At 39.1% G+C, this 23,298-nt stretch overlaps 3 protein-coding genes and 1 non-coding gene across 4 annotated transcripts in view; 3 read left to right on the forward strand and 1 right to left on the reverse strand.

Annotated features, from left to right (window-relative positions):
• The first annotated feature begins 5,545 nt into the window (after window positions 1-5,545).
• Window positions 5,546-5,652, forward strand: LOC125202866. Its single transcript, XR_007173204.1, has one exon. It is a non-coding gene; the product is annotated as a small nucleolar RNA R71 (small nucleolar RNA).
• Window positions 5,653-10,198: 4,546 nt separating this feature from the next.
• Window positions 10,199-13,159, forward strand: LOC125202389 (rhamnogalacturonan I rhamnosyltransferase 1-like). The gene is given in 8 exon segments (XM_048100779.1): window positions 10,199-10,957; window positions 11,226-11,293; window positions 11,392-11,480; window positions 11,566-11,731; window positions 11,827-12,116; window positions 12,201-12,405; window positions 12,501-12,658; window positions 12,800-13,159. Coding segments are annotated over 8 exon segments (1,530 nt in total). The 5' UTR covers window positions 10,199-10,659; the 3' UTR covers window positions 13,056-13,159.
• Window positions 13,160-17,405: 4,246 nt separating this feature from the next.
• Window positions 17,406-21,980, reverse strand: LOC125193441 (L-type lectin-domain containing receptor kinase IX.1-like). Its single transcript, XM_048091233.1, has 2 exons — window positions 21,622-21,980; window positions 17,406-18,978 (listed from the first exon to the last, which is right to left on the reverse strand). Exons 1-2 carry the CDS (start codon window positions 21,978-21,980, stop codon window positions 17,406-17,408), a joined length of 1,932 nt encoding a protein of 643 aa, XP_047947190.1.
• A 698-nt stretch (window positions 21,981-22,678) lies between these two features.
• Window positions 22,679-23,298, forward strand: part of LOC125193452 (uncharacterized ATP-dependent helicase YprA) — a 9,152-nt gene continuing 8,532 nt past the window's right edge. Inside the window, exon 1 of the mRNA XM_048091243.1 lies at window positions 22,679-22,696. Within this exon, the coding sequence (XP_047947200.1) occupies window positions 22,679-22,696 (18 nt within the window). The remainder of the gene's footprint in view (window positions 22,697-23,298) is intronic.

Genomic DNA, 23,298 nt, shown 5'->3' on the forward strand with positions numbered 1-23,298 from the left:
CAAGAAATCGGTTGTAGTCACAAAATGCTCTTTCAAATAAATCAATGCACAAATTCCATCCATCCTAAGCTTCAAAGATCAAGTAAAATCAAGCAAGATTTCCCAACCAGAAAGTCGAAGATAAAGCATGCACCCGTCAATTACATTGATTCAAAACACCTTTAGCATACAATACACTCAAGAAAACATGCATCGTGCATAAAATTCGTTCAAACTCAAACAACCCCCCCAAACTTGAATGATTCATTGTCCTCAATGCAAGCAAAGAAGAACATAAAAAGTAAAGGGATAGAAGACTCCCCCAAACTTGGCATGAAATCCGTAGCATATGAGTGAGAGGGTGGGTGTATCTTCAATTTGTAGGTGTGCTCTCTCATAAGCTCCAATGTGCTCCTACAAAACAAAACAACATAACACAAAACAAAACATAAAGAAACACTCAATTCAAAATAAATGCTAGAGGAAAGAATTGAGCAAACAAAACCTCCAACATATGAAAATAAAAATAATGAAAAATAAATAAAAACTTGGGTTGCCTCCCAATCAGCGCTTTTGTTTATAGTCGTTGGCTCGACCTTCTTCATCCTTGGGTCTACACTTGTGAATCTTGTAGTGCGACCGTCTCCCTTTCTTCCTTCAACAGGTCACCGCCTAGATAAACCTTCAACCTCTGACCATTCACCTTCCATACATCATTGGACTTAGGATCACGAATATCCACTGCACCATAAGGATACATTTTGTGCACAACAAACGGACCCCACCATCTTGACTTGAGTTTTCCCGGGAAAAGCTTCAACCGAGAATTGTACAATAGGACCAACTGTCCTTCATGGAATCGACGAGGTTTGATGGCTGCATCATGAATCTTCTTTGCTCGCTCCTTGTAGAGATCAACACTCTCATAAGCATTCAACCTAAACTCATCCATTATATTCAACTCAAGCATCCTTTTGTTAGTTGCCGAATCGTAGTCTAAATTCAGCATTTGCAAGGCCCAAAACGCCTTATGCTCAAGCTCAACCGGCAAATGACATGCCTTTCCAAACACCATCTTGTAAGGGGAAGTTCCAATAGGAGTTTTATAAGCCGTTCGATATGCCCACAAGGCATCATCTAGCTTTTGAGACCAATCTTTTCGCGACGGCTTCACCACCTTTTCAAGAACTCTTTTAATCTCACGATTGGAGACTTCCACTTGGCCACTTGTTTGGGGATTATAAGGGGTAGCAACTTTATGTTGAACACCATATTTTCCAAGGAGGTTTGGAAACAACTTATTGCAAAAATGAGTACCTCCATCACTAATGATGGCTCGAGGTGTTCCAAAACGGTTGAAAATATGAGACTTGATGAATCTCAATACCACTTTAGCATCATTGGTAGGCAATGCCTCAGCCTCTACCCACTTAGAAACGTAGTCCACCGCAACTAAGATATATTGCTTCCCATTAGACTTGGGAAACGGCCCCATGAAATCTAATCCCCAAACATCAAAGAGCTCCACCACATGGATATTGTTCATCGGCATTTCATTCCTCCAAGAGATATTCCCGGTTCTTTGGCAACTGTCACATCTCTCTACATAGGTTTTAGCATCCTTGAAGATAGATGGCCAAAAGAATCCGGATTGGAGCACTTTAAATGCAGTTCTACGTGCTCCAAAGTGGCCGCCATACTCAAAATCATGACAAGCAGACAAAATCTGAAGGTGCTCATGCTCTCCAACACACCTTCGAATGACTCCATCACTGCAAATACGGAAGAGAAATGGATCTTCCCAAATATACATGCGGGTATCACTAAAAAATTTCTTCTTTTGGTTAGAAGACAACCCTTCTGGTGGAATACCCGTGACAAGGTAGTTTGCCAAGTTAGCAAACCATGACACATATGTTTCCCGAGCTTCCACTTGTAACACTTGCTCATTGGGAAATTTTTCATTGATCTTTTTCTTTTTCTCATCTTCCGTCTCTTCCACGCCTTCTAATCTAGAAAGATGATCAGCTACCAAATTCTCGGTCCCCTTTTTATCTTTGATTTCCACATCAAATTCTTGTAATAGTAGGACCCATCTTATCAAACGAGGTTTTGCATCTTTCTTGTTCATCAAATATTTGATAGCTGAATGGTCCGTGAACACTACCACCTTCGTGCCAAGTAAATATGCACGAAACTTCTCAAAAGCATACACAACTGATAACATTTCCTTCTCCGTCGTGGTGTAGTTCAATTGGGCATCATTGAGTACTTTGCTAACATAGTAGATGACATGTAGGACTTTCTCTCTTCTTTGGCCTAAAACGGCTCCCACGGCGTAGTCCGAAGCATCACACATCAACTCAAATGGTTTCGACCAATCAGGTGTGATAATAATAGGAGCTTCGACTAGCTTCTTCTTGAGCAAATCAAATGCCTCAAGGCATTTATCATCAAAGACGAACTTGGCATCCTTCTCAAGTAGATTGCACAGAGGTTTTGCAATTTTTGAAAAATCTTTTATGAATCTTCGGTAGAATCCCACATGACCAAGGAAACTACGGATGCCCTTCACATTCGTTGGAGGAGGTAACTTGGAAATCACTTCAATCTTAGCCTTATCCATCTCCAATCCCAACTTCGACACCTTGTGTCCCAAAACAATACCTTCCTTCACCATAAATTGGCATTTCTCCCAATTAAGCACTAGGTTCGACTCTTCACATCTTTGTAGCACACGACCCAAGTTGTGTAAACAACAGTCAAAAGATGAGCCAAATACGGAGAAATCATCCATGAAGATCTCCATAATGTCCTCATTCATGTCGGAGAATATTGCCATCATACAACGTTGAAATGTAGCCGGGGCATTGCACAAACCAAATGGCATCCGGCGGAAGGCATAAGTACCAATAGGGCAAGTGAATGTCGTCTTTTCTTGATCTTCCGGGGCAATTGCAATCTGATTATACCCCGAATATCCATCCAAGAAACAGTAATGAGAATAACCCGCAATCCTATCAAGCAACTGATCCAAAATGGCAACGGAAAATGATATTTTCTTGTCGCCTTATTCAATCTTCTGTAGTCCATACAAACTCTCCATGAGTTCACCAATCGAGTTGCTAAGAATTCATTCTTTTCATTGACTGTCACGGTTATTCCTCCTTTCTTGGGTACACATTGCACCGGGCTAACCCACTCACTATCGAATATGGGATAGATCATCCCAAATTTCAACAATTTCTTCACTTCTTTTTCCACAACTTCTTGCATAAGTGGGTTCAGCCTTCTTTGTCTCTCTCTTACCGGCTTAGCTCCATCTTCCATCAAAATTTTATGCATGCATATTGCCGGGCTAATTCCTTTGATATCAGCTATAGACCATCCTAGAGCTTGCTTGTGCAACTTAACTCTATTAACTTGGATTCCTCTTCATTATTCAATTCAGCTGATACCACAACTGGTAAAGTTCCATCATCACCAAGGAAAGCATATTTCAGACTTTTCGGGAGGGGCTTCAATTCTAGCTTTGGTGGTACTTCAACCGAAGGTTTCACATCTGCCACAAAAGTATCCACCACACATTTATTTTCCAGATTTGGTTGATCGACTTGATAATCTTCTGTTTCATCAAAATTTACTTTGATTGTCGAACTAAAATCTCTCTCTAAGCTCCCTTTCTCATATACACTTTCTTCAATTCTTGATGAGCAACACATCTTGTCAAATATGCATTTATCGAGGACATCAACTCTAAAACACGCATTGGCATAACTAGGGTGCTTCATTGCCTTCTCCACATTAATGGTTACTTGCTCACCATTAATTCTGAATGTGACAGAGTTGTCTTTTGCTCCAAGCAACACATCTCCCGTGGCAAGAAATGGTCTACCAAATAGAATTGGTACCTCTTTGTCCTCGGGCATATCCAAAACTATAAAGTCAACAGGGATGATGAATTTGTCGACTTTGACCAAGACATCCTCTACTATTCCACTAGGCTTCACTATCGAGTGATCGGCCAATTGTAGAGCAATGTCTATAGGCTCCATCCTATCCTCTAATCCAATGGCACATGCAGTTTTCAATGCCATAAGTGAGATCCCCGAGCCTTGATCCAATAAGCATTTTGTGAATATTGTATTGCCGATCTCACAAGGAATCACACAACTTCCGGGGTCCCTCTTCTTCATTGGCATCATTCCTAAAATCAATTGTGAGCAATTCATGCTCAAAGCAACTATCCCCTCATCTTGTAGTTTCTCCTTGTTTGCCATCATATCCTTGAAAAACTTGGAGAACTTGGGAAAATTAGTGAAGAGGTCCACTAATGAAACATCCACATTCACTTTTCGGATTACATTCATCATCCACTCAAAACTTTTCTCTTTTGGGACTCTTTTCTTCCTCTTGGGTGGATATGGTGGAGGAGGAATATGATCTGGGAAGTTAAACTTGCTCTTAGGATCTTGTGCCGGACTTGTCATCATCTCTCTCTTTGATTCCATCTCTACTATCTTCTTTCCTTTCTCTTCTGCTGAAAACTTTCCACTAGAATCGGATTCTTCACCATGATCCTTGCTGCCGGATGCAGCCTGTTCTTGACCATGTTGGGCCCCATGCACCAACTCGGGACTTCCCTTACATGCCTCGTCCGCCCTTGCGTGCGAGGAATGCAAGCCTAACATCTCATCCGCCCCTGCGTGTGAGATGCCGGAAGCACCTTGGCCGTCCATTAATGGTGTTGAACGCAACTCACGACCACTTCTCAATGTAACTACCTTGCAATGTTCGTTACCTTTGGGATTGGGCACAATATCACTCGGAATAGTTGCAGGAATTCTTGTATGAGATGTTGTAGCAAGCTGCCCAATTTGAGTCTCAAGAGTCCTCATAGTAGCCTCGAGCTATCCAAACTTCTCCACAATTTTATCTCTGAAATTCTCATTCTCCTTTTGACTCTTAGTCATAAAAGAGAAAATCTGTCCCTATTGATCTTCATGTGATAACTTCTTCTCAAAACCCGGAGGTTGGGTATTGCTTCTCCATTGATTTCCTGCAGTGTAGAACTGACTTGATTCCAGTTTCCTTGTTGAGGCCTTCAGTTTTGTTGATTCTCATACTGATTACCTTGGTTGAAACCTTGACGGTTACCAATATAATTTACATCCTCCATGGTGCTCCTTGCAAACTAGGACATTGATCTGTATAATGTCCTCCTTGGCACACTCCACATTTCATCACAGGCGCAGCTTGAGGTTGGGGAGTCAATTGCAAGGATTTGACAGCTTTCGTCATTGAAGATATTTGAGTACTAAAATCAGCCATTTGAGCCTCTATAGCTGATACTCTTTCCGACTCCTTAGTTGCACCAAATGTATCTCTTGCGCCCCCCTTTCTTGGATTATGCCAGTTCCCTTGATTGTTAGTCAATCTCTGAAATAGTGCCCTCGCCTCATCATGTGTCAAATCTTCCAAGTTCCCACTTGAACCTGCAGTAACCAAGCCTGTGCCTTCATGATTAAGTCCCTTGTAGAACTTCAAAAGATCATGCCCCGGAGCTAGACCATGACTTGGGCATTTCCTTAGCAAGTCTGTAAATCTCTTCCAAGCTTCGGCAAATGACTCATCATACTTTTGCCGGAATGAAGTGATCTCCTCTCTCAACTTCTCGATCTTCATTGGAGAGTTGTACTCCAAGAGAAACTTCGACTTCAATTCCTCAAATGTTGCAATGTTGTAGCCCGGTAATGAGTCATACCATTCCCTTGCTTTCTCTCTCAATGAGAAAGGGAATAAAGCTCTCTTGATCCGGTGATGCTCCACATTTGGCGGTCGGTGAGAGTTCGTCAATTCATAAAAGGCATTCAAATGACTCATCGGATCTTCTTCATCTCGACCATGAAAAGATTTCCACCATTCACCAAACTAATGTAGTGAGGTGGGATGTTGACATTATCATGTGCATAAGCAAACTCTCCCGGGTGATCAACTCCCGATCTGAGGATGTCGCCAAACCTTCCCATGGGTGGTGGAACATTATTTCCGTCTTCAGCCATAGACTCAACTTCTGAATCACTACTACTACCCTCAAGATTTGTCTCGAATAGAGGATTTTCTTTCACTGGACTCTGATAGTCCTGATGTGTACCAATCACAGCTGAATTCTGTCCTCTTCTATGATATATCAATAACGCAAATTGCGGTGTACCCTTAGATCTGGTTTGCATCCACTGATTTTCGTTTTTCTGTTTTCGATTTTCTAGAACACCTACACAACAGAAAATAAACCAAACACAACACAAATATACTAATCCTACCGAAAGCGAGACATCTCGACAACTTTGGGGTTAGTCTTATAAAACGTGTGTGCCTTAGTGTAAACTAAAAAAAAAAAAATCCTAATCACTAAACTAAGAATTAGAAAGATATCACCTAATATAAACACTCCTTCGTCTTCAAGTCCAGACGTGGTAGATGGCTAACACCTCCAAGAACACGAAGTAAGTACCTAACAAAACAAAACAAAAGATCAAATAAAATAAAACAAAAATAAAACTACTAAGTATTAAACAACCTATTGCCTCCCCGGCAACGGCGCCAAAACTTGATGCGTATTTTAGAGTATCTGATTCAGTTCACACAAGATATCAAGTTTAATTAATTAACTCTAACAATACTACGATACTGCAAGATTACAACGTCGTTAGTAGTATTTCAAGTGTCGATCCACAGGGAGGTAGAAGATTGTTTAAAACTTAAAAAGATGTAGCATAAAGATTTGATTTTTGGTTTTGAAAGATGTTGACAAAATAAAGCTACAAGTTAACTAAAGAAAGACTATTCAAAAGAGAAAATACGCCACTCCAAGTTGCTCACTAAGCTTGTATTGTTCTACACCTATATAACGAAACATATGAAGGGATTAAAACATCAACCTAATCACATACACTGAACATGTACACGATGAGTAGTTCACAATTAGCTGAACACATAACTATGAACCAATTTTCAATGTTTATAAACTCTTGCGGAAGCGCTGGAGAAATAAACATCTACTATGATCACCTACTTAATCCACTATCAAATTATCCTCTAAACAATTCTAATTCAATAGCATACCAACAATCAAACATTCCTAAACTATGTTAAAGAGACAATAGCAAAGGAAAGAACAACACTACATTATTAGCCAAAAACATAGTGTATAAACATTAAGCACATTGTTGGTAACAAACACGAGTTCAAAGGTGTAGAAACATTCATACAAAGCCTAGATTACAACTTGGAGCAACATAGAGAGTTTAGCCTAAACACATGGTGGAATTTGCAATAAAAACCATAGGAATCATGCTCTCGATGAGTGGAATTGGGATGTGGAAACGGATCGTCGGAATGTTGGCCGGAATTTCTTCCTTCTCTTCTTCCTCCTCTCTTCTCTCTTTTCCTCTCCCTTTTCTCGTGTCTGAATATGCCTCAATATCCCTCTCAAAACCGCCTCCAAACTATATGAAAACTGAATTTGGAGGTTAATTTGTCTTCGTACCCGGCCGGATGCATTATTGGGCATTAAATTCACCCGGCCGAGTGGCCAATTTTGAGGGCTTTCTGGAATTTTCGTATTCTGAACATCGTACCCGGCCGGGTGTAATTAATGGGCATAAAATTCACCCGGCCGGGTGCCTCATTTTGAGAGCTTTCTGGACTTACGACGCAGACTAGGCAGTCTGTCAACTTGGACAGTCTGTCAAATTGGGCATTTTGCACGACTTTTTCAATGACATCCAAGCTTCATTCCATGTTTCGTTTCACCATTAATTCCACTTCCTATACTATAAAATATACTTTTACAAGTATCAAACTATATAAATCATGTAGAGTTATGGGAATAAAAATGTATAATTTGATCGCATCAATTATCTATTTTATAATTAAGTTTCAATCTATTAAATGATCTAACAACTACAGTTTATGAATGATCTTTGATACTCGCTTCATAAAAGAGAAAAAAGAGTTACTATTATCGACAAACCACAAAAACCAAACAAAGCATACTGCATTGAATTATTTTTCCTAACACAGTGAAACAAGATATTTAAAACATACGATTACTACATTTAGCCACTATTGGACCAACTCTTTCATTATTGTTATTGGTCATGAATGATAAACACCTTGTCCATATGCATGTTGCATTTTTGTCACTATTATCTATTAGTGGTCCTATTCATTGAAATAAACAACAGCTATATATGTAGAATTGATTATAAGGTAGTTAAGTGTAAACAAGTGTAGTTCAAATTATTGTGGGGCTATAACCCATGCGGAAAACAAATAAAATCATTATAATATTCACAAAGTCACAAACTTTCATTTTGAAAGGATTTATGTCGGCACCTTTCGTTAATGTGGTAAAAAATGTCAATTGTAGTTGTTCTATTAGCCACTATATTGCCTTCTATAGTTATAGGAACACAGTATTTTTGTCTTTATGAATAATTGAATACTCACAAAAACTGAATTTCAAAACTTTCTTTTATTAAAAGTTACCACAAAAAAGACAAGAAAAGGTAGATAAATTCACACTAGTTTCTTTTATCATATTCCTAGGGTGAAAATTGAGAGAATTGTATTTTTAATTGCTAAATTTTGCTATAATATTATTTGCTGTCTATGATTTTTTTAAATATAATATCTCTGAACTCTGATGTAAGAATTATTTTTGCATATTTTGAATTTGATAAAATACTCCCTTCATCTCATTTTAAGTGAATTATTTTTTTTACGCACGAGATTTTATGGAGTGTAATTTTGTGAGTTAAGCAGAGAGATTGAAAAAATGAAGCGAAGAGAATAATGTTGCTATTTTAAGAATGTTATTTAGAGTGAGACGTCCAAAAAAAGAAAAATATGTAGAGTGAAACGAATATAGTAATATTATGGGTTGATGATATCTTGGTAAAAAAAAAGGATCAATAAGTGAAAAGTGTCTTCCACAAATATTATGTTCAAAAGTTCAGAAATGTATGAAGATATCTTAAAAGAATATGAGCTGCAAATAATATTAGTAGCAAATTCAAGGATTACAAAAGAAATTAATTTTACCAATTACAGAGCGGAGTAAAGTACTCTCTCCGTCCCATAAAGGTTGTCCAATTTTTTCATTTCGGTCCGTCCTACAAAGTTTGTCCGATTTAACTTTTTACTATTTTTGGTAGTGTACGCCATATTCCACTAACTCACATTTCATTATAAAACTAATATATAAAACTAGGACCTACATTCAACTAATTTTTTCAACTCACTTTTCATTACATTTCTTAGAGCATCCGCAATGGTACATAGGCCAGCAATAGGCTAGCCATTCTCTCCCCTGCCACGTCAAGAACACTAAAAAATCCACCTCGCCACATCGATTTAGGCCAGCCATAGGCAAAGCCAGCCATAGGCCAGTCGTAATAAAAATAATTCAAAATATACTACATTTACGGAATTAAAATCACGATTAAATTACCGAATTAAATTTACGAGACATATACGGGAAAATTCATTAATTTTATTTTTAAAAAAAAGTACATTAACTAAAAATAAAAAAAATTGCATAATAAAAAAAAATCCGGGCTTCCACACACGAGCCACCGCCCCACTCTACTCCTCACTAATTTATTAAAAAAATACATAAAAAAATGTTAGTATGCCTTGAATCCGTTATAGTTTGCCGCTAGATGTTGCTCTTGTACCGAAATTTAGAGATAGAGAAAATCGCGTTTATATAGTTTTTCAAAAATAAAAAAAAGAATAAAAACAAATTAAAAAAAAATAATTTAAAAAATAAAATTAAAAAAAGAATTAAAAAAAAAAATTTAAAAAAAATTAAAAAATAGCGCTGGCCGATCGGGCCGCCACAATGGCGGCTAGCCGATCGGCCAGCGATTTAGCGATCGGGCTAAAATGACGCCGATCCGCTCACGATTTCGCCCTCGCTGATTGCAGATGGTTCGGCTAGCCGATCGGCTAGCGCGACGAATCGGCTAGCCGGCCGCTAGCCGACTATTATCGGATGCTTCTTAAAATCCGTGCCCGGTCAAAGTGGGACAATATTCTGGGGACTGGAGTAGTATTTTTTACCATCATCTTCCATAAAAATCCTTGGAAAATTACTGCTGCCATCATCACAAACATCTCCGTACAAATTCCAGTGTATAATGTGCGTATTTCTCGGAAAAAAATATTCTTAGAGAATCCGAGATTCGCGACTGAATGGATGATCCATTCCATGCCCTCCGATGAATTCCTCACCGACATCCTGCTCCATTACTAGCTCACCTCCTCTCCCTCTCTTTCATTCCTCCATCTTTCTAGATTCTCACCATATTCTGCTCTGTCTAATCACGACGGATCTCACACACTAATGCTTTCTCTTTCTCTTCCCTAAACCACTCCAAAATTGCTGATCTGGGATCTCCTAAGGCGGAATCTTTTCTTCTGTAATGCCATTGAATCGGAATGTGCTCGTGCAATAACGAATTTGCTTGAATTTCTGTTTTGGGGAGGAATCTCAGATTCAATTTGAAGAACCTAGTCAATTAGATTCAGTATTTTATCAAATCCATATCAATCCGATTTCGTGATTTCCTCCTTATTTCTGGGGCGAGGGATTTTTATGGGGTGGTTGCGATGCGCAGAATATAGGGCTGTGAGGAGAGTGATACAAGGCGGGTGATGATGAGGCACAAAACGGCGGCGTTTGGAGGGGAGAGGCTGAGGAATAATGGGTTGGTGTCACGGTCGAGAATGAGGCTATGGATGATCAGAGCAACCACCACTGTTTTGCTGTGGACTTGTGTAGTTCAGTTGTCTGCATTGAGTGAAACTTGGGGGCCTCGCGTCTTCAAAGGCTGGCCTTGCTTCTTGCACAAACCCGAGCCTGCATTCGGCCTTCATTCCTCGCCCCGTCTCCCTCTTCCCCCGAAGAGTGAGCCTTTGCTACTCCCTTATCTTCATTTGAGCTGTGTGCTGATAGATTAGATTAGAGCCTTGTAGTTAAATATGTTGATTAATTGTTGTTTGGTTATTGATGGAATGGTTTCTTTGTAGCTATTGTGTTATGCTTTGATCCACTTTGATGATCTTCTTCAACTCTTGATTTGGCATTTATGATTTATGTGATGCATTGTAACTTGCAGTTTAGAATTGATCACCTAATGTATGGATGATTGTGCTGAGCTCTGTTTTCAATTCAGGGGACTATAAAAACAATGGTTACTTAATGGTTTCGTGCAATGGAGGGCTTAATCAAATGAGGGCTGCAGTGAGTTGCTTTTCTATTGATGAAACTTACATTGTGTGAACGTGTTTGATCCGTTTAAGGAAATCAGTTTTTTTATTAGCTTCGTTTGTTGGATGCAGATATGTGACATGGTTGCTATTGCTAGGTCTTTGAATGTTACGTTGATAGTTCCTGAACTTGATAAGACTTCGTTTTGGAATGATCCGAGGTTTGCTCTCGTGACAAATGTTGGAATTTAGGGCATATTTCACCTCCCTAAAGTCTAAATAATCATGGTTTGTGCACGTTTGCAGTGAATTTCAAGACATATTTGATGTCGATCACTTCATTACTTCACTGAGAGATGAAGTTCGGATACTCAAGGAGCTACCTCCACGTGTCAAGAGCAGAGTGGAGCTCGGAATTATTCATACAATGCCCCCGATTAGTTGGTCTGATATCTCATACTACCACAATCAGGTCATCAGATTTGTTCATTTGTTGCTTTGTTTGATCGATTCTGTAATTCGATAGCAAGTATTGAGTGATACCTCTACCCCAATTCGAGCATGCAGGTTCTCCCTCTCATTCAGAGATATAAAGTTGTCCATTTGAATAGGACAGATGCTCGTTTAGCAAACAACGGTCAGCCCTTGGAGATTCAGAGGCTACGCTGCCGAGTAAACTTTAGTGCTTTAAGATTTACACCTCAAATAGAGGAACTAGGCAGAAAAGTAATCAAAATACTGAGGCGCAATGGCCCTTTCTTAGTGCTTCATCTCAGATATGAGATGGATATGCTCGCCTTCTCCGGTTGCACTCAAGGGTGCAACTCCGAGGAGGTGGAAGAGCTAACGAGCATGAGGTGATTTCCTGTTGCTTTCTCTGCAGCCTGCAAACATTGTGTTAATAGCTACTACTAAACTCATTGTTTATCCGTTATTCATAGATACGCTTATCCTTGGTGGAAAGAGAAAGTCATAGACTCCGATTTCAAGAGGAAAGAGGGGTTGTGTCCGTTGACACCCGAGGAAACTGCACTCGTGTTGAGGGCATTGGACGTTGATCCCACCATCCAGATTTACATTGCTGCTGGGGAAATATATGGCGGTAAACGTAGACTGTCAACACTAACATCTTCGTACCCAAATCTCGTGAGTCTCTTGGTGGAAAGCTATATGTAGTTTTTAGTCTTTCAGGGGTATCATGTCGTTGTTATTCATCGGTTTGTCTGGCTATATCGCGACAGGTTAGGAAGGAGACGCTTTTGGAGCCTTCGGACCTTATGTTCTTCCAAAATCACTCCTCTCAAATGGCTGCATTGGATTATCTTGTCTCATTGGAGAGCGATATCTTCGTTCCCACATATGATGGCAACATGGCTAAAGTTGTCGAAGGCCATCGCAGGTACAGCAATCTATAATGGTCCCAATTTCATTTTGATTAATGGAGTATAACCTAATTGGCATAGATGCACCGTACATCTATAGATCGAAACACATCATTGGAATTTGTTGGATCCGAGGTCTTACACAACTTCGATTGCAGATATCTTGGATTCAAGAAAACGATCCTCGTGGAGAGGAGGCTACTAGTCGACCTAATAGACCGTTACAGCTCAGGATCACTAAATTGGGACGAATTCTCTAGCGCGGTGAAGGCAGCTCACGCTGATCGGATGGGAAAGCCGAGAAAGAGATTGGTGATACCCGACCGGCCTAAAGAGGAGGATTACTTCTATGCCAACCCTTGGGAGTGTTTACACACATCATTAGATGATGAGGAAGTGGTAAATAGTGTGTGAGTGTTTTTTATACAGATCAATAAATACCATTCTTGTACAGAATTCAATTCACTCAGCTGCCTTTGTAACATACATTCAAATATAGATTAATGTTTTTTTCTGCAGTATTGTTACTAAAGTTCTGATACAGACAACACAAATACAATAAAATACTGTATACTCCTATATATATAATCCATATTTATATGCTTCAATTTAAATTAAGCTAGAGAAAGAGCAAGGGGAAAATTGCTCTCTTTCCCTCTCTATCAAGATCAGTGGTTCTTGGGAGGATGAGATTTTGGCGGATGATAGTCGGAGCTGAACGCCATTATCCTATCGTTGTCTTCTTCGGAAACTGTTTTCTTGCTCTTGGCCTTATCTGTCAATTTTCTTGCTAATCTTTCAACTGCAGCAATTTCCTGCACATAATTTTTTTCTTATTAACTTGAATTAATATCACCCCAAATTCTGATTTTTGGAGTATCTATTGACATAAAAATAAATTAAAAGTTACCTTTGGTAAACTGTTTGGTGTAGATACATGGCCTACTTTCTTCACTGAAAACACATAACAGAGCAAGAATTAGTATAATTAGGGAGAGATACATATAAATATAACCAATTGAGATAGTAAAATAAAATGAAATTACCTCGAGTAGCAACTGAAAAAGAATTTTGCTGCACAGCCAGAAATATTATGTAAAGCAAGATTACAATGTGAAGGTTAATCTTCATTGTTAATTTTCTGCAATTTTTTCCCTCAACTTTGATGGTGAACAACACATGCAAAATAAGAGGAGGGTGTTGTGTTGGGCTATAAATATTTATAGTCTCAAATCAGAATCAATAAGGTCAAAGATTGAATTTTTAATGTATTTAAATAATGTTATTTAATAAATATGGGGGAGTTCATACATTGGAGAACTCGAATTTGATGTTCAAAGTTACGAGTTAAGAAAAGTGGAGTGAATGTGTCTGCCGCCATGCATGCAACGAGGAAAAGTAACTATTTTTATATGCAGTTAATAGTTATCTTTCTTTTTTTAATATTCCCAAAACCCAAACCGAATCACTACTTTATTGAGATTTTAAGTTAATTATTCAATTTTTGGGATAATTTTGATTTTATGCAGAACTTTAAAATAGTGTTGTATAGAAAATAAAAATGACTTCGATATAGTACTACTACTTTTTAATGAAATTGATATAGTTTTTTTCAAAATCAAACCACTTAAAGTGACATTAATTTTCTTTGTCGCATTTATGTTCCTCTTTAATTAATTTCTTGAAAAGAAGACCTTTTGGGACAAACTCTTTTGGAGATAAAAATTTTATGGCCAAATATTAAAGTCATATACATGTAATATTGAAAGTGACTGGAAATATATCTCGCGTATGAATTAGTTGTAGAACATGTATGATCTCACTAGGTAATTTTAGGAATTCAAAATAAAAACATTATACTATCATCACACTGATTCAAATTCAGGGCCATAATAACTCCATTCACCAAGGTGACAGATTCATTGTATATCTTCACAATAAAAAGTCTTGAAATGGTTCTTCGTTTAATCTAAGATAAAGACTAATTTCAGTAAATTATTCAAAACAGAAATATACAAATATTTTTTTGGACGAAGGTAGTACAAAACTTATGTAAGGAGACGTGAGTATATATTTATAAACAGCGGTAGATCCATAATTCAGAAACAGAGAGGATGGACATGATAATTTTATGTTCCGATATGGGGAATTTAGTCGTACGGTACTGTTAAAAAAAAGTAGTCAAACTAATTAATGGACTCGTTTTGATTTTTTTCAAGCAAATATTAGTATTGTCAGTGAAGGCACTGAAGCAATTAATATGTAAAATAAAATTGATCGATCATATCTCATGATAAGAAGAAACAAATGGGTGCAACAAAACATTTGTTAACTTTTTTGGCAGTAATGTGCAGAACACAAGACCGTTTTTGACGACTTTATCGTACATTTCTCACTTGCCTCATTTCGATAATCCCACTTTAGTTTTCAACTAAGCTAATTAAATAGTTAAGGTTGTGTGAATTAAATTAAAGTGTCAATTATCATTTTCACATGACTCAAAACCCTACGTTTGCTCGGAACTTGTTCGACCCTGGGCGGCTGCTGACTTGTCGCCTCGGCGTTCATTTATTTATAAATTAGTGCTATTATTAGGATAATTGACTAATAAACACACAAACTATAACTCATTTTCGGAGCTACACTGGATAATTTTTATTTTAATTTATTAAAGTCAAATTTTGATTTAATCATATCTCCATTTCAATTTTCAATTTTGATTTAATCATATCTTAAAGTACTAATCTTTAAATATTCCAAATTTATCCATTTTAGCCTAAAAACTGTTTGAACAGTTAAATTTAACCGACCTTTGACCCAATTAGTCAATTAAATTAGTCTTCAATATTATAAATTTTGTTAAATTAGTCCTCAACATTATAAACTTTACGATGTAGTCAAAATGTGAAATTTTAGTGGGGTCCAAGATTCTGTGTATAAATTACACGTGTCCAATTTTTTTATTTTATAGTAACAAATTTATGGGCCCAAAAGTGAGATGAAAGCCCTCTTTCTTTAGTTTACATTTTTATCCTGGCCCTTATTTCGACTGCCAAATCCAGTATACAACTGACGAATATAATCTAGGTAGGAAAAAAAAATATACTCCATAAAAATGAAATGACAAACCTTGGATAATTGGATGATATTGATAGGCACCAACAAAAGGAAATAAATGGAATGTATCATTAATCTTAAGTGCCGCCCAAGAAAGGGGTCATCTTCTTAAGAGAGTAGTCCAAAACCTGAAGATTATCATTCCTTGCGAAATAATGAATCTTTATAGTCATATTAAAAAACTTGAACATGTGAATCATCACAGACGATTATAGCGGATAATCCCATCCACTTTCTGTCCATCTTTGATTAAAAATTTAAAAGAGAGATGTAGTCAATTAATCCCAATCCCTTTCAAATAAGTATACTAGATGCAGTCAATTAATCCCAATCCCTTACAAATAAGTACTCCCTCCGTCCCATTGAAGATGACCCACTTTCCTTTTTAGTTTGTCCCAACCAAGATGACTCATTACCAAAAATGGAAACCCATTTATCTCTACTTTATCCCTCTCTCTTACTTTACTCTCTCCACTCAACATACAAAATAAAGTTGCATAAAATCCCGTGCCGCCCAAGAAAGGGGTCATCTTCCTTGGGACGGAGGGAGTATATTATTATTTAGATCACTTAATTAATTACGAATGACAATGCCAATTTTTATATGTTAGTATGTCTTGAATCTGTATAGGATTAGTTTTGGTTAGGATTATGTTTTCTAGGCTCAGTCTGTCTCATGTGTGCCTATATATATGAGAGTGGAGCACATAATTCATTAATCTGAAAATCTGAAATCTGCAGCCACAATCCGCCAGTAGACGTAGCCAACAACGATGGTGAACCACGTAAATCTGTGTCTTCTTTATGTTTCTATTTGTCTCGATTACACAATTGCTCTATTCTGTCACAACATATAAATTATCCTTGAACTATTTAATAACTCTGATTAGTTGACTATCACTCACAGAATACCTATAAACCATGAAAAACCAAATAATCAGCCATAACCATGGCCACATTTTGCTCTGCCTCTGCACATGGACATCTCATCATCTTTCTCCTCTTTCTCCCTCTCTCTCAACTTCCAATTTCTAGTTTTGGAAATAATAAAGTTGTTTTTTTCTCGTTGTTAATAACTTCAACCACTGTTTAACAGAGAGAGTATACATTCCACTAATATTCACCAATTTCTTCAAATTCTTAAAGTGACACAATAAATCATGAAATTTCCATTTGTATTTAACTTCTTCTCCAAGCTCACTTCCCAAACTCCTCTTCTACTCACTCCCCTCAACGCATCGGATCAAGTCCCACCCCATCTCCGTCGGCCGCCTAGGCCTCCAACAAGGCCAAGCACGGTATTAACCAATTTTTGGGCCCTAAGCTCGTCGGCATTAATGATGTCATGTCAGCTATTCAATACATTTGCTAGTGCAGTTCATACTTTAGTAACATGACACTAAGTCGAGTGTTGTGAATTTCATTTGATACATTCATGATACAATTGAATTCTATAATGAAAATAGTAGTAATTGATAATGTTATAGTACAGGAATTCCTAGAAACAACGGGTAATGTAACAAGATCTGTTCTCAATTCTTTCATTCAGATAATATGTTCTCCTATATGACTTGAATTCTTGAAAGAGAACACAAATATGAAACTGAAGATTAGGCGGCAAGCTGATCATTTAAAAACGCCTACAGTTTATCGGCCAATATCGATACTAGAGCAGGTGATAAAGGGCTCGGTAGAGGCAGCTGATGAGATACTACCCGGAGGCGGAGCAGGTGTATGATATACCGGTGTCGGCATTTCCAACGGAAGCGTAGGCCCCTCTTTCTCCAAATTCAATACCTGGATTGCTTGTCGAATCGACGGCCTCCCCTTCCAGTCAGGATAAGCACACCAAAGCCCCACCATCATCACTCGCTCCACTTCCCTCCCATCAAACTCCCCTTGCAGTCTCCTGTCCGCACCCGACACAAGTTGCCCCTTCCCATACAGATCCCACACCCATGCCACTAGCCCCTTCTCATCCAACGGATCCGTTGATCGTCTTCCCGTCACAATCTCCAGAGCCACCACTCCAAAGCTAAACACATCCGACTCCTTGCTGGCTCTGCCACTGCTCACATACTCTGGCGCCAGATACCCTAACGTCCCGGCTATCCTTGTGGTCTTCAGGTTGATCCCATGCTCCATTAGCCGAGCCAGCCCAAAGTCGCCTAGCTTGACATTGAAGTCGGAATCAAGCATCACGTTGCTCGACTTGATGTCCCTGTGCACCACGCACTGCTCCCATTCCTCGTGGAGGTAGAGCAGTGCGGATGCCAATCCCTTAGCTATGCTGTATCTCAATGTCCACTGTAGACATGAAGTTCTGCTAAATAGATGACGGTCCAGGCTTCCATTAGGCATGAACTCGTACACAAGCATGAACTCGCCTTGGTCGTGGCACCAATCGATCAGTTGTACCAAGTTCCTGTGTCGCAACATGCCTATGGTCTTCACCTCCGCGATGTATTCCTTCTTCCCTTGCCGAGATCCCTTGGAGATTCTCTTCACAGCAACCAGGATATCTAAATCTACGAGGTGTCCTTTGTAAACGCATCCAAATCCTCCCTCTCCTTGTTTCCTGTCCTCGGAGAAGTTGTTTGTGGCCGAAGCAAGGTCTTGGTAGGAAAATCTTCTCGGCCCGGTTGCTCTTTCAAGATCATCATCTCCCATAGATATCAAATAAGCTCTTTCTCGGGTTTGCTTCCCCCTCCGGTTCTTCACCAATACGAATGCTAATACAGCAACGCTTACCAAAACGCAGGCCCCTATAGCCAACCCAACAATCGGAGTTGTGTTATTTCGACTACTCTCTTTAATAACTAAACTCGAAGTGAACTCCCACGAATGAAGAATGTGGCGTTCGACATTGGCGCCTGTGGCTGCAGTGATCCCAACAGAGGCCCACTTAGGTAGGACCTCTCTGATATCCACTTGATAAGAAAGGCTTGAATTAGGGGCGCCGTTGTAGCTCCAGAAGACGGTTAGGTTCTTAGCGGCCGCGATGTAGACGATCCAGACATCCGCGGCCTCTCCGTCGTGTAAAGTGACGTTCCACGGCGTGGTGACGGAGGAGGCGATGGAGTTCTTGTTGATCCCCACGTGCTCGTACGGCGGGTCCCACTCGCCGGAGTTTGGGTAGGAGTCAAACTCCACGGAGATGATCTGGTTTCGCGGCGAGCCGGTGGTGTTTGTGTTGAAGAGGCCTAGGAAGCCACCCCCGTGTTGGCAATTGAAACTAAAAATATAATATATGACTGTCCCACATCGGTGTCAAGAGAAAACTGAAACTAGTATATAAGTCTCATGGGCCCTCCTCCTATCACCAATTGGTTTTAGGATGGAACCCATGGATTTCTATCATGGCTCGAGCATTTGAGGCTGCCCTATATGAAGAAGAAGAAGAAATTCCTCAATCTTTTGAGGAAGCAGTTACATATAAACACTGGAGAGAAGCAATGAAGAAAGAGATAGATGCATTGATGAAGAATGAAACTTGGGAAAAATGCACCTTACCAGACGGAAAGAAACCAGTTGGGTGTAGGTGGGTCTTCACCATCAAAAGACGTGCAGATGGATCAATCGAGAGGTACAAGGCGCGATTGGTGGCCAAAGGATACACCCAAGTGTATGGAATTGATTATGATGAAACTTTTTCTCCAGTTGCCAAGCTCAGCACTATCCGAGCTTTGCTATCTGTTGCAGCATGCAAGGATTGGCCGTTATACCAGTTTGACGTTACAAATGCCTTCCTTCACGGGGAATTAGAGAAAAACAAAGAAGTCTACATGGCAGTACCACCAGGGTTTGATGCAGAATTTGGTCCGGGACAAGTATGCAAATTGAAGAAAACACTTTATGGACTGAAGCAATCCCCGAGGATATGGTTTGGAAGATTTTGTCAAGCAATGATCAAGCACGGGTTCAAACAAAGTCTCTCCGATCACACGCTCTTTACCAAACGCAGAGGAGATAAGGTAACATGTCTCATCATTTATGTTGACGATATGATTATCACAGGGGATGACCTCGAAGAAATCAACAGTCTCAAAGTAAACTTGTTCAAGGAATTTGACATGAAAGATCTTGGCTCCTTGAAATACTTCTTGGGAATAGAAGTACTTAGATCAAGGCGTGGAATATTTCTGAGACAGAAGAAGTATGTGCTGGATCTATTGGCAGAGACTGGACTCCTGGACTGCAAGCCCGCTGAAACTCCAATGATACCAAATCATGGGTTAAAAATTGTCGAGGGAGCGAAATCTACAGATCGAGGAGAATATCAGAGATTAGTGGGAAGATTGATCTATCTTTCACATACCAGGCCAGACATCGCATACTCAGTGGGAGTTGTGAGCCAGTTCATGCACCAACCCCAAGAAGAACACATGGATGCAGCCCTGAGGATAGTAAGGTACCTTAAAGGAACAGTTGGCTATGGAATCTTCTTGAAAAGGGGAGAAAATCTGGAAATTGATGGCTATACGGATGCAGACTGGGCTAGCAACCCAGTTGATAGAAAATCTACAGGAGGATACTTCACTTTTATCGGAGGAAACCTGGTTACTTGGAGAAGCAAGAAACAGAATGTTGTGGCCCTATCAAGTGCGGAAGCTGAATTCCGGGGCATCAGAAGTGGACTTACGGAAATCATGTGGCTTAGAAGATTGCTCACCGAGATCGGTTTTTCTCCAAGCCGCAGAAGCAAGTTGTTTTGTGACAACAAAGCAGCAATCAGCATATCCGAGAACCCAGTTCAGCATGACAGAACTAAACATGTTGAGGTCGATCGCCATTTCATTAAAGAGAAACTTGAAGAGGGAATTATCGAGTTCCCGTTTGTCCGATCTGAGGAACAGTTGGCGGACATCCTAACCAAAGCAGTGAGTCCAAAGAACTTCAAAGAAATATTGGCCAAGTTGAACATCGGAAACACCGTTGCTCAACTTGAGGGGGAGTGTCAACAATAGCCCAACGGCTAGTAAACCTTTCCAATACATTGGGAAATCATTTTACATTAAAGGTACTTTGGTAGTTCCTAGACTAAGACTTTAATGTTTACTAGTACCTAGAACTAGGAGAGTTCCCATAATGTAATCCACCCTATATATGTGGGTACCATGTAAGCTTTACAATCAATCAAAAAAATTATACAAACTCTTTCTATACAAAGTCTTTTGCCACCATGTTTTATCTTCTTTATGTCGCCTCTCTCGATTACCATCTCTAAGATGTCAACAATAGCCCAACGGCTAGTAAACCTTTCCAATACATTGGGAAATCATTTTACATTAAAGGTACTTTGGTAGTTCCTAGACTAAGACTTTAATGTTTACTAGTACCTAGAACTAGGAGAGTTCCCATAATGTAATCCACCCTATATATGTGGGTACCATGTAAGCTTTACAATCAATCAAAAAAATTATACAAACTCTTTCTATACAAAGTCTTTTGCCACCATGTTTTATCTTCTTTATGTCGCCTCTCTCGATTACCATCTCTAAGATGGTATCAGAGCGGGTCGCCGACTGTGGGTCAAATTTAACTGACCCAGCAGTATATCTGGGCCGAAACCAAAAAAATGACTGATCCAGCAGTATATCTGGACTTAAAAATATGGGCCAAGTGGTCCAATCGATCGAAAAAAATTGGGCCGATTGTCCAATCGATTAGAAAAAGTCCAACCCCTCCAAGGTTCACCTTGAAGGGTTTGAGGGAGGGTGTTGGCAATTGAAACTAAAAATATAATATATGACTGTCCCACATCGGTGTCAAGAGAAAACTGAAACTAGTATATAAGTCTCATGGGCCCTCCTCCTATCACCAATTGGTTTTAGGATGGAACCCATGGATTTCTATCACCCCGGAGTTGGGTGGAATCTCAAACCCGACTGGCGCGAGGAAGAAGGCGAGGCCGTTGCCGTGCTGCGGATTTGATAGGGTGTCGATGGTGAAAGAGAAACGGGTGGTGAAATCTGCCGAGTTGGAGGAGCTCCAGAGAGGCACCTTGCCATTGTATATGACTCGTCCGACGCGGAAGATGTAGTTGACCTTGTTGAACTCGATATTTCCGACGGAGACCATGGCGTCGCCTTCGAGGAGTAAGGCAGTGTCATCGGGGCTGAACCGTGAAGATTGGAAGTTGAGAGAGAGAGAGAAAGGAGTGAGAAAGAGGAGAAGGATGACGAGTTGTTCATGTGCAGAGGGACAGCAGAATGCGGCCATGGCTATGGCTGATTATTTGGTTTTTCATGGTTTATAGGCAGTCATTTAACATATAGTAAATCGTTTTAGTCAAATAATGAGAATTAAAAAATGGTTCGGGGATAAGTTATAAAATTTGGCATTATCAGTCGTAGTTAATTAACTAAATGGCCCTTTTAATCAAATTTCATGTATACCTATTTTTGGTAATAACTACACGTTCTAATAACTCATTTAGGGCATCCACGGTGGGGTACTCTAAAGCCCGCCGCCCTATGCATTGTGCGCGCCTTAGAGCGCCAATGCAGCACCCCGCCCTAAACCCAATTCTTGATCCACACTCTATGCATCGTCCGCGGACTATGCACACATTTTTCATTTTTTTTTATTTTCTTCTATATATATCATCAATTTTTTTACTTCATTTCACACCTTTCACTCCACTCTCTTCCCCATCTCAATTTCTCTCTAAATTCAATAATGAATTCCGACGATTTTCATATTTGCAAGCATAAAATATAAAATATAAAAAATAAAAAATAAATACTGACAATAGAATATGCCTTTAATTTGTAGTGTTTTTATATTTTTATTCTTGCTAATTGATATATTTGCAAACATAAAAAATAAAAAATAAATACAAAATAAGACTAAAAGCTATAGGGCTGACTTTAGGGCGTTTCACTGTAGGTGAAAGGATAGGAGGATAAAATGCTGACATGGCAGCCCGTTTCACTGTAGGTGGAAGGATAGGAGGATAAAATGCTGACATGGCAGCCCCATTATGAATGCCCTTATATTTATATTTGATTATAAAATTTATATAAAAAATCAAATATATATGTCACTAACCTTTCAATCCATTTTTCTTATATTTGTTAGACATAAATTGGAAGTACGGAGACAAAAAAATATGATAGAAAGTGAGGTAAAGTCGTTTGTGATTATTGACTTGTTCAATTTTTTTATTATGACTAATTCGCATGGAATGACTAATCTTCAGTTTTTGGTCTACTCTCTTGCCTTCTCTGTCCAAAAATTATATTTTAATTTCATATTCGTTATGATATTTTGTGCCTTTTCATAATCTGAGTAACCAAGATTTGTGATTTCCTTTCTACTTTTGTTATATTCCACCCCGGTTTCATTTCAAGATCAGCGGCAGTACTTCCCCTCTCTGGAATGTTGCTGTAACACCGTCCGGATTTTGATCAAATTATCGTGCTCCTTAGCAAGAATTAAGGTTATAAATTACAAGTATATTTTCGTTTTATGTACTCTAGAAAACTATGTTGGTAGATTCTTTTAAAGAATTATAGTTTTGAGTACATAGTGGCCA

Source organism: Salvia hispanica, chromosome 1, assembly GCF_023119035.1.
Source record: "Salvia hispanica cultivar TCC Black 2014 chromosome 1, UniMelb_Shisp_WGS_1.0, whole genome shotgun sequence".
In the NCBI taxonomy this organism is placed as follows: domain Eukaryota; kingdom Viridiplantae; phylum Streptophyta; class Magnoliopsida; order Lamiales; family Lamiaceae; genus Salvia; species Salvia hispanica.

Coding starts and splice junctions, on each gene's coding strand:
- LOC125193441 (XM_048091233.1), bottom strand. CDS start 21,980: ATGGCCGCATTCTGCTGTCCCTCTGCACATGAACAACTCGTCATCCTT. Junction 18,979..21,621: donor TTTGAGATTCCACCCAACTC/CGGGGTGATAGA, acceptor CAATTGCCAACA/CGGGGGTGGCTTCCTAGGCC.